The sequence below is a fragment of the Thermobia domestica genome, chromosome 6 (genome assembly GCF_964235325.1).
Source record: "Thermobia domestica chromosome 6, izTheDome1.hap1.1, whole genome shotgun sequence".
In the NCBI taxonomy this organism is placed as follows: Eukaryota; Metazoa; Arthropoda; class Insecta; order Zygentoma; family Lepismatidae; genus Thermobia; species Thermobia domestica.
In genome coordinates, this window is record NC_137459.1 from 277,893,207 (window position 1) to 277,905,113 (window position 11,907).

General features: G+C 36.7%; 1 protein-coding gene across 1 annotated transcript; it reads right to left on the bottom strand.

Moving 5' to 3' along the window:
* Positions 1-477: 477 nt before the first annotated feature.
* On the bottom strand, positions 478-876 carry LOC145687560 (uncharacterized). The gene has a single exon (XM_081761026.1). The coding sequence runs from the start codon at positions 874-876 to the stop codon at positions 478-480; it is 399 nt and encodes a 132-aa protein (XP_081617152.1).
* Between the last annotated feature and the right edge of the window lie 11,031 nt (positions 877-11,907).

Below are 11,907 nucleotides of genomic sequence, written 5' to 3' on the forward strand. Positions count from 1 at the left end.
TGGGTGGTCACGCTCACGACTGTTATCTTTCTGGCCTCTGGTACATCTTACAACGTTGGGTTAATTGATGGAGGCCACAACCTCTTAGATTGTGATAACCATGGTGGCCCATGCCACCACAACGTCTTGCATTGTTGATTACAAAAAATAACACTCATGTGACACTGTTGACACACACGTTTTCATGTAATTAGGTTTGCTTGACTTCATTTGAACTTGAGTTACTTTAGCTTGCTTGCTTTTACTGTCCTTGGGTTTGACAGTTTCTAAAACTTGACACCTTTTCTCCAGGAACGAGAATAGCTCAGAAAGAGTGGGAAATCTTGATTGTGTGTTTTCCAATTCCCACGCCCTTCTAGAGTTATTTTCCAATCGAGAAACAAAATGCACTAAAATTATGTCTGCTAATTGTCTGTCTGTTTCAAGAGCTTGCAGTGCGTTCAAGTTGCTTGAAGCAGTGTTGACGAAGGCTCGAAGTTATTCTGCACCTTTCCGCTGAATATGTTTAATGTGTAGGATCTCTTGAACGTATGCTGCGGCAATAAGCTTTTTGTTTGAATACCTCTCCACCAATAACTGCCAGGCCACCGAGTAGTTAGCTTCTGTTATGGGAAGATTCCGAATTAATTGCAGCGTTTCTCCCTGTACAGACGCTCTCAAATATAGCAGCTTCTGAATTGTTGAAATCATCCGATTGTTATGAATAAGCGATTTGAATGTGTCTTCATACGAAGGCCACTGTTTGTAATCGCCATCAAATGTCGGCAGCTGAATTGTCGGTAGTTTAATAGGTGTATGAACCTGCGATGAACTAGGTGCGTTGTTGTTTCCTGACGATTGATGCTTCTGTTCGTGCGAACTTACAAACACTTGCATTTTAGCCTTGGCAGATAAATACAGGTCTTCAATTTCTCCTCTTGCTTCATCTGATGTTTCACCGTCCTGTGCGATATCTATTGCATCTAGTATTTACTGGAACTTAGACCACACTGAGTTCAGATGTTCGAGACCTGTTTCTTCAATACCTGTTTCACTCTCATTGAACGCACTCACAAATGCCTGCATACGACTTATTTGTCCCTTGTATGCTGCCCGCTGACGCACTAAGCGCTGTGTGTCACTCATTTTAATAAACACTCATTAGGGGATAAAAACAAGGTAAGGATAAGCCAGAAGTTACTTACCGACCTGTTACTGCTGCTGGATGTAGACGCTGCTCCTGCTTGGATGCTGCTGCCTCGATGATCCAGTTGAAATGTTGATTTTTTTTAATGTTGTTTATGGTAATTACTGTAATATCACTACCACCACTGTTTATTGAATATAAACTGTTCTGCACTATGTTCTTTTCACCACTGTTATTGCAGCGCGAACTGCTGCACGACCCGACACTTCGAGTCCCGAATGCGTATCTGGCCCTGCGTGGACCAAAGAACTGTTGTATAATCGGAGAACCTGATTTTGTAATGGACTATGTTCATAGGGGCAAGCTCAATCCACAGATACATGACGGGACGTTCGGTTTGATATAACATATATTTAACACTAAGCAAATCTACAATTTAACTATTTACATCACAAGCGTTGTTGATTTTTTATGATAATTGTGTGATGGCTTGATATAGTTCAACAACACTTGATGTTCATAGATAACGTCTATGTATTGCGCTGTTGCGCCACGAATATGATTTTAATGTACGCGAAATGAAATGCAATGTTTGATATGCTTTCAATGTCCACTTGCTAACTGTCCACTGCCCTTAACTGTTTATGTTAGATTAAAAAAAAAAAAAAAGAATAAAATATTTCTTGCTTCTTCTCTTCCCTTGTCCACTATCCTGCAATGACGGCGAAAGTAAATGGACGGGGAGTGATGGGGACCATAGTTCTTGGAAACTGTTGGATTTCTTGGTTACAACACACACGAGAAAGAAAAAATAATGCCCACATGAATAACAAGAGAAGGATTTTTCACTTCCACATAAAAAAACATTCTAAAGTTGAAAATTTTTACCTCCGGTGATTTACTTAGGTAATGCTAACAAAAACGTACAATCATACCAAATTTTAAGTTTGTATTCCAATTCCAAGTACCTAAAATAAGGGATTATACGTCCAAAAACATGACCATTTAAATCAGTGTTATTCCACCTCTTTTTTCTCGCGTACTCCGATACATAGTTCACAAATTGTATACCCTTGAAGCTGTTTAGAAGAAATTAAATCGAAATGAACTTACTAAACTTCCCCATCAGGAAGTAACGGTCGGAAAGATGGATTGCCGCCGTTGACGGTGGCAGGCCGCCGGAGGCAGCCGGCACCCGTCCGCGGCGGTACGACGATCTACTTGTTCAAAACTGCCAACTTTTTGCCGAGGCGGCAAGCGGTCGAAAATAATAAAATAAAATGCTGTTTGCCGACTTTTGCCAACCATCAGAGTCGGCAAAACACTCAGAAAGGCCTCTTTCCGACCCTGTGCCGACTCCTTATGCCGGCCTCTTTTCGACGGCGGCGCCGGCGCATTTAATGCTCATTTCCGGCTTTTTGCCGACTGCTTGGCAAGGCAACTATTCCTCGCGGTCCAAAGTCGCGCTGAAAGACGCCGGCAATCCGACCGCGGCATCTGGTCGGCATGGACAAATTGACTGTAGGCAGCAGAATCCTGATGGGGTAAATACCAGAGATGGAGTGGGTCGGTGGGTCAGTGGGTCAAGTTTTCTGAGTGGGTCAGTGGGTCGTGGGTCAACAGCACGTGACCCACTGTGGCCCACCACCCACTGAGACCCACCGCCCACCGTGACCCACTGCGACCCATGACCCACTGCGACCCTCCACCCACCGTGACCCACTGCGACCCACTACCCACCATGACCCACTGCGACCCACCGACTCAGTATGATCTACCGACCCTCTCTGCTCACTGCATTGTAGACAGTATCTTCTGAAGACTGGTAAATTTGTCTTCGTTTTACTTCCAAGACCTTCATTTCCATTCCTTTTCCACTTGTTTCTGTCAACTTACCTGAGGTGAGCAGCCTATATCTAACCAAGGAAAAAAGAACTTCAGGCACTTTTTTATATTGATATTTTTAATTGTAATAATAGCAATAGAACTTATACTACTACTCCTACTACTCCTACTACTTGAATAGGACTCCTACTACTACTTGGCTTTCGAGATCTGTGAGTTTTTAGAGGAGCTAACTACTGGAAAAAATACATTTTTGAATCACTGTAATATATAAATTATTATATAAAAAATTGAATGTAACTATGTGTGCCTGATCATCACGGCCGAATTGCAAAGTCAAATGAAATTACTTTTGGTATGTAGTTAGGCCTTAATCCAAATTGGGATGGTGTATTGCTTTCATTATAATAGGTACGTATCCTAAGGAGGGTGAAGATCGGAATTTTTGCAACAAAAAAAAAAAAAAAAAAAAATAGGATCTCGCAAGCCGTTAAACTTACTGAGCTGAAATTCAGTGTATTAACTCTTTATTGAAAATAAAGAGAATGTATCCTAGCATATTTTTAAATTCTCCTTTATGCCTTTATGGAGGAGGGCACTTTTTATATATGGAAAATTGGTAGTGAGTTGGTTTGTAAAAATGATCGAAAACGACCGATGTTATTTAAGAAAAAAAATCAGAAACAAAAAAATTACAGTGCTTGGTTTCATATATCCATTGCTTCCTACTATAATAATTGCTGAAGCTTATGTTTATTATATGGAGCGCTTACAGCACAGGGCAATCAACCCAAAAACTTTTGACAAAATAGGCATAAAATTTGAACTGTAAGCTTAATTACACGGAAATTTTAAGTTTGGATTAAACGCATAATTATATGGAAAATTTTACACTTTTTTAACTTTATGCTGATCTACTTACCTTGATTTGGAACTTTCAAATTTCATATTTTTTTCCACTGAAAAGTATTGATAATTCAACAAGGAAATAATTATACTATGATAATTTAATTAAAATTCCTCGTAATTTGGCACATGGCAAACATCAGTGTGGTAATTCATCGGGATAAAGGAGGGAAATTCCCATCCAAATCTGAACACTTTCCAGGAACCTCGTTCTCTTTCGCTTTCTAGACGGGAGAGAGAACTTTGTAATGGCATCAAACCTTCATGTATAATTACAAAAAAATAAATTTATAAACAAATAAGAAATCATCAGTTTATCAGGCTTTAATTGATAATTTATTCACAAGATTCCCTATCGAAAGCGTGGTAGATGAAGTTTCTGTTCTCCATGAGTCGCCATTGCCAACTGACATGGTCGATATGGAAAAGATGTTGCATGGTGATAGAGAGAAGATATTTCTTGCTGAGTATTTCAAAACTGACCAAGAAAAATCGTTATCAGACTTAAGTCTAACAAGCAGATAGTCGATGAGGAGTTGCAGAAATCGGGTAGAAGTATTATCAATTTCCACGACAGAGTGCGAACGGGGATTTCCCTTTATGAATTTACAGATGACTGATATTAGAAATAGACTAAGTGCTCAAACATTGTCTAACTTATTGTTCATCAATGTTAATGGCTTACCGCTAGACAAGCTCAAAGTAGACGAGCTATTTATTTCTTGGCTGAAGGATGGATATCATTCCGCTGCGGATGATTTACCGCGAAAAAGTTACCAACAGGAAATAAACCTGCTTTGAGGTTTGTTTTAAGGTGGAAAATTACGAGCTATAGAAAATGTATAGGCCTACTTGTATTACTACTGGCTTATTTGTGCTATTCAACTATGTACCTATTTTTCAGTCTCAGTCTCAGTCTCTTCTTTGCTTTAGGTAAACTACTTTGAATAAATATTCATAATAATTGCAATTATGCATATTTGTAACTTAAATTTTACGTGGTGGATTAGTGATTACACAAATTACAATTATGAGCATACTTTATTGAGATGCTCTCACATAGGGTAACCGAACACCTTTATACACTATGAAAAACTGATTTTTCAAGTCTTTTGTGAGAAAAATACTGTGAACTGAGAAACCATAACCTTTTCCATATTGTACAGGGGTATTTTTCTGCGAATAGAAGTTTCTTTTGGAATGCGTTGAGAAATTAACACTTGCAAGAATACTCTCTTAGTACAAGTATATTTTAGTCACACACTAATTTCCCCCCACCTCGAACTCTTTCAATTTCCTCACAGACAAACACTTTACCATTTTATATCATAAAGGTCAGATCCACCGTTATTGTAACAGAGTGATGCTTGAGCGATTGAATAGAAGTTCAAACTCCGATTAGTGACAATTTCACAGTCTTGTTTTATTACAAGTGTAAACTCTTTAGTCAGTGCAGAAGAGGCTGTGGATCGTGTTCAGAGTTGATGACGATGGATTTTGGTGAGTCAGAATAGATCACAGTGGATGAGAGTGGTTCATGGTGGGTGGTGGGTCATGTTGGGTCATCGTGGGTGGTGGGTCAGAGTGGGTCATGGTGGGTGGTGGGTCGTGGGTCAGAGTGGGTCAGTGGGTCGTGGGTCAAGTTTTCATTGGCCCACGCCAACTCTGGTAAATACACAAAAGGGGTACAAATAGAGATCCAACAAAAAAAAAAACATCAGTGTACTAATTAAAATATTATTTACAAGAGGGTAAAGTGCAATATAAAAAAATATAGGGGAGACATCAAAACATATGGGAGACATCCAGTTCTACTGAGGGGAATTTTCCCCTCATCCTCCCTGATAATTCGCACACTGACAACAATTGCCACGGACGTTAAATATTCAAAAATAAATAAATAAATAAAAATTACATTAGAACCAACCTGTTTATGAGATGAATGAACTTATTTCCGGGATTCTTGGTCGATCTTCGAGAGTGCGAAAATTAGAGCTGATTCTGGATTTATGAAACTGTATGTAATAAATGTTAACCGATTACTTTGAAATATTAGACACGCGTGATCCCGTCTCGAAAATCGTCCATTGGAAAGAAAAAAAAATCTCCAACTATGATCATTCAATAAATATTGGAAATATGTTTACTTTAGGATTACGTACCCCCAGAAAGATCTTGGCGTGCTCCAGGAGTAGACCTGCCCCTGGTTAAATAGCACTGATTTGAATAACAGAGAATTTATTCTTCCCTCCTTTAGACCCCTAAAATGGTAAAAAAAAAAGTTCACTACAGGAATTGCCCTATAATTTTGGGGTGTATACAGTGTCCCGCATAAAGAAATGGGAAAGCATTTTCAGTTTCCTATAAAACCACTTTAAAATTGATTTTTTTTGTTTCGTTTTTAGTTATTTACTTTGGTAACGCTAACGAAAGTGTGCAAGCATATCGTATTTACTGTACCATTCCATATTTCAAGATTTTTGTTCCAATTTCAAGCAACTAAAACGATATTATAGGTGAAAAAAAAGTAACATGGGGAATTTCTTCATCTTATATTTAGACCCCCTTAAAATGTATATATTAACTTTTGGCAACTTTCCTGTGGGTTAGTCTTCGAAAGCTACATTCATTCTAAATTTCAGCTTTTCAACTCAACCGGAAATATCAATTATGATATTTTATGTGAGGTGAGTTTTATGGGGTTTTCATTTCACAATATGAAGTTTTATAAGTTATCGTAAGCGGTAATATGCAATATATAATACACCACATCCACCATACACCTAATTTTCCCCACGCCGAGTTTTCCGTACATCGAAGTTTTTGTACACCAAATTTCCCTACACCGAGTTTTCTTACCCAGAATATTCCTACACCGGAATTTCCTACACCGAATCTATCTAGACCCATTTAACGTTGCCCACCTTGTACTTCAACCACTTTCAATTTCTTCCCCGTCCTCTACAATTTCCCGATTTTCACGCTTTATTTTATTGTAATTTTACTTTTAATTTTCTGTAGACTTATCATACCACTATTGAACGCCGAAGATTGGCTTGGCGAACGTAGGGAGACGGGTGGGATTTCGTTGAGAAAACCTGACGTTGAGCCACCGTCGACGTTAAATTTTGAATCATAATTTCAAAAAGAGAAATCACACATGTGTTTTAATTCTATGAACTTTAAGTTTAGCATCATTTTCAACAGCGAGGTTATGTGAAACGTGGTCTACAGCTTAACGTAAAATCTATATTTCCCGCCAGAAATCGAATCAGATTCTTCCGCGCCAACTATGCGTACGCTATCGTTTTAAGCCTTGATACGGTATATAAACACGTGAAATATTATGTTGTATGGGCATTTAGTTCTTGAGTTATGGGTGGTCTTGCGTCATGCATTCCAAAACAATAGCCGGTACAAAAAAACACATCTGATTTGGATATCCTGACCTTATAGACCTTGACATGTTTATTAACGTATAGGAAACTTCGTTGTCTAAGCTCTGATTTCCCGGGCTATGCACAATCGAATTTCTAAATCATTGGATATAATAAAGAAGGTTCAAACTGCAATTAAAGATACATCTTGGGCAGAAAATAAAGTCTGATCAAGGACGATACTTTTTTTTTTATTGCTATGCGTATTTCACTCGTTATATTGTAGTTGCAGATTATTCTCGCCACTAGAATTGCTAAGAAACCACTGTAGAAACTAATTTCGTCTTGAACATATTTCTTCAACCGTAACGACTTCTCAATTAGGCTAAATTAATGAGAAGTGGCTACATAGGCAATAATCCATTCAGATGTATGATGAAGATGCGATGTTCACACCAACAGTGAAGTTGGAGGAATTACCGGTAAATCAAGCGGTGAAAACAATTTTGATGTTCCTTCAGAACATAATCTCAAGTATTGGGTAACTTATAGATATAAGCTTACTCCTTAAATAAGAGTGTCTTAATGACACTACTAGAGATGTTCTCCACCGACTTTATTCAGAAAGGCAAATACATATGAAACGTTGATACATTGTTAGAAGCTTTGTAGTCTATATCCACTTTGTGGTTTATATACACTTGTTGTTTCCCCAGAGCCTTAAGGCTGTTTTACACTACAGGCTAAAATCATACATAATTAAAAGCTCCAATTGTTTATAATTGCCTAATTCATTTGTATATTATCATGTTCTATATTACTATTATCGTTATTTAAGTCTCCTCACCAAACAGCGTGAAGCTACACAAATATTAACGCTTAAATCTACGTATAGTGAAGGTTCTTGACTTATTTTGAAATAATTGAAATGAAACAATGCAGTTTTTAAGTTGGGATTAAATTGTCTCAATAGTTTTATATCTGCAAATTGCCTGTACGTTAGCAACATCTACTATTTGGGCAAGTAAGTAATAGCACTGGTACTGACATATATCATTATTACTAAGACTTAACATAACGTACTGAGAAGTTTACCTTTTTAGAAGAGGATGTATCATCACTGATCTGGTTGCACCACTATGATCTAGTCAAGCAGTATGAATCGATAGGCTTATTGTCGTGAGGCGAAATATATTGGGGCATCTGCGTGGGACGTTAAACAAAAATATCATTTTCTTCATTGAGGGTTAGTGTCCCTCTTTAGTAGCATTGTTGTTTTTTTTTCGAAATTGGGTATGCTCTTTCACTCTCGTACTTGGATTAAGCAAAATAAAATTAAATAATGACTAAATAAACTGGTGTACTGGTTGGAATGAATTAATAATAATAATAATAATAAGTTTGGTCCACTGGGTCCTGGCTTCGATTCTAGATGGAACATTGAAATTACTTCGTTTTCGATGCCGTCTCAAACTTTGATCCATGTCTCATATGCACTCAACATTAGCTTCATGTATAGTACTAGAAATATTTAAGCAAATACAATTATTCGGAAAGAGTATCATTCCTGCAGTTTCTTATTTATCTGTCCTCTCTATATATCATCTGTTAATTTCAAATCTTACAATTTCAATTTTATTTGATACATTAATATTCGCTATGTGCATCACACTTCCATTAAAGCTGTCGAAAAGTTTTCGTGATTAATACCAACTTACATTACACTCACGAGGATTTTCAACCACACAGAAATCCTTTACGGCGCGTATGAACAAAAAGTCTACGTATTTCATGTAGTTATTCGTAGTCGTAAACAACCAAGCTGCGGAAAATGTTTTACTTTAGAAGCAAATGCATATATATATTTACTGCGTTAACACTTCTGTTTCTGAAAAGACTGAATATAATTCACATTTATATTAGCATGAGACCAAGATGCCAACGCACAAATAGAGCAAAATAATCCAAACTAGACTCGGCAATAAAATGAAGCAGTCACAAACATAGAATTATTATGTTGAAGTTCAGTATCCTGTAATTAAATTCAAGCTTTTTCCCCTTTGTTTGTTAATTTTGATTGAAGAAAACTATGGAGTACGCAGGTAGGTTTCATTCAAACAAGTGAGTGCATATATTTGCATTTTAATTAATTCTTTTATAGATATATATATTACATCACATCATATGCGAGCTTATATATAATGAAGTCTTAGTGAGAAAGCTGATGTATATATTAGCAATATGAAATGTCAGCAATAATTGAGCGGCTCGGGCGAACGAAAGGGTAAGTACCACTTCCAGTGCCGGTGCAGGTGAGCTATTAGGTGGAATGGGTTGTGGTCAAACCATAGAAGAGCATATAGGTAGTTTAATTTCGGAAATATTCCTGAAGACGGCAGGGGAAGTTTGTTTAGTATGTACCATTCCATTGAATTGGATATCCCATGGATTGTTATCATTGCAATTGGATAGTCTACCTTCTTTTCCAGTGTATTCGAAAGTTAGCAAACGCAATATATCATTATGTTCACCCGAACCGCTGAATTCATTTTTAGTGAGATAAAAATACCTACTTTTTATCATCCCTCTTATCCAGGGACTTAGTAATCATGATGGAAGGAAGATGATCGTATATATATATATATATATATATATATATATATATATATATATATATATATATATATATATATATATATATATATACTCGATCATCTTCCTTCCATCATGATTACTACGTCACCGCATAAGATGGAAGATATACATATAAATGATGATTGAACAAGTTCTGAGACATGAAGGAATCGCACTATGGGAAGGGAACGTCGGGAGAAAAATACCAAAAAGGAAGGCAGCGATTAAAATATACGGATCAAGTAATTCAACATGTAGGAAAACGAAATGAAATGAAAGATCGGAAAATAAGTTTATCGTCCCACTACTATGCCCATTAGGTTAAGAGATACAATGATTAATGCAAGTGAATGATGATGGAATAAATTGTGGAATCAGAATGGGGAGGGAACGAGAGTACCCGAGAAAACCCACGGACATAATACCACCCTAAACTTAGATCTACATGGCCGATGATCAAACCGAGGGCAACATTCGCCAGGGGTAGGCGCTCTATCACTATGCCACCGTGCCCGTGTAACATGCAGAAAAACACACACACACACACACACGCGGGAATGAAAATTGTAGCTCAGAATTGGGAAGAGTGGAAAACTGTGTTAAACCAATCGAAAGATGATTGACCCCAGAAAAGGTATACAATATTCACGAAGTAAATTTATTAAGATGGTTAAGCATTAAAGCTTTCATCCTTTTAACTCATTTGTTCCAGGTTGAAACATTCAGTACACATTACCAATTAATCAGATTACATAATGGCAATCGAACAATTAACTTCCATACACTCCTGGAAAAGAAAATTATCTTGATAATAGAAAAATCCATAAGGTATAGTTTGCTCTTTGGAATGAGTTTTATTTGAAGATGTTCGAAAATTCATATTATAATTGTGTTCATGGTAAATAAATACGTATACCAGTATAATAATTGAACATGGCATTGTCCCTTGTAAGACATGGGAGCAAAGAAAGAACATAGAAAGGCTTTTGTTTTAACTATTCCAATGGAAACACATTATGTTATATGTATTTGTGAAGTTACACAAAAGTTGCAGTCTCTGTTGGATATTAACTTTTAAATTAGAAACATACTGCGCTACACTGATATTTTAGGAAGTATAATCATTAATAAGGCAAGTAACGTACCATTATAATAATAGTTTATATTTGTAGCTAGTATTTTACTTTTGGAAGCTCAATAGATATACACTCGTATATTTAGACTAATATGGAAAGTGTACTAACTAGTAGCTTTGGAAAATAGGGTCCTGATGTTAAATGTTCGAAGCATATTTTTTGTTGCTTCCTGCAATAGATACTAAACATTTATTTATTTATTTATTTATTTATTTATGTCTTTGTTTGTGTGTTTCCTTGTTTGTTTGTCTGTTTCATTTCATTTTATTTCTTTCTTTTCCTTTTTTCCTAGTCTTCTCATATTCTGGATTCGATTAGTTAGTGAATTGTAAAATAAGGCCTATATAAAGTAGTTAAAACTAAATGGAATACAGTGGAAAGGCGAACCAAGATGGTATTTTCCACAAAATAAATGGAACTTTAAGACTGGTACGTTATAATCAGAAAGAAGGTGCTGATTGCGAAATCTCATTTGCTCAAGTAATAAAATCAGGGGGAAAAATGCGAAGAGATGTAACGAATGTATGTGAGAAAAGAGAAGATGAGAGGCGAAAACAGTTAAGGCTGCATATTGATAGAAAAATTAATTTGTTGGACCTTTCAACGTTGTACTATTACTCTGTAACAGTAATGGTTTCAGAGAATTTCGCTCCGAAAGGGTTTCGATATACTTGCAACTCATGTTGAGCACAATCGTAGGTACGTCCCGGGAAGATGAGTTTAATAGCTGCGGGGGAAATCCCCTCGAATCATCCCCTGGAGTACTTTCCAAGATGTTTGGCCAATGAATGTGCTGTGTTGATTACAAATTGTGTCTTATTAAACCCTTATTTATTTTGCATGCTACACTATACGAGTAACAAAAAAAAGTGCAGAACAAATA

What these genes read in the sequence shown, in the direction of transcription:
- LOC145687560 (XM_081761026.1), bottom strand. Translation starts at nt 876, where the DNA reads ATGCAAGTGTTTGTAAGTTCGCACGAACAGAAGCATCAATCGTCAGGA.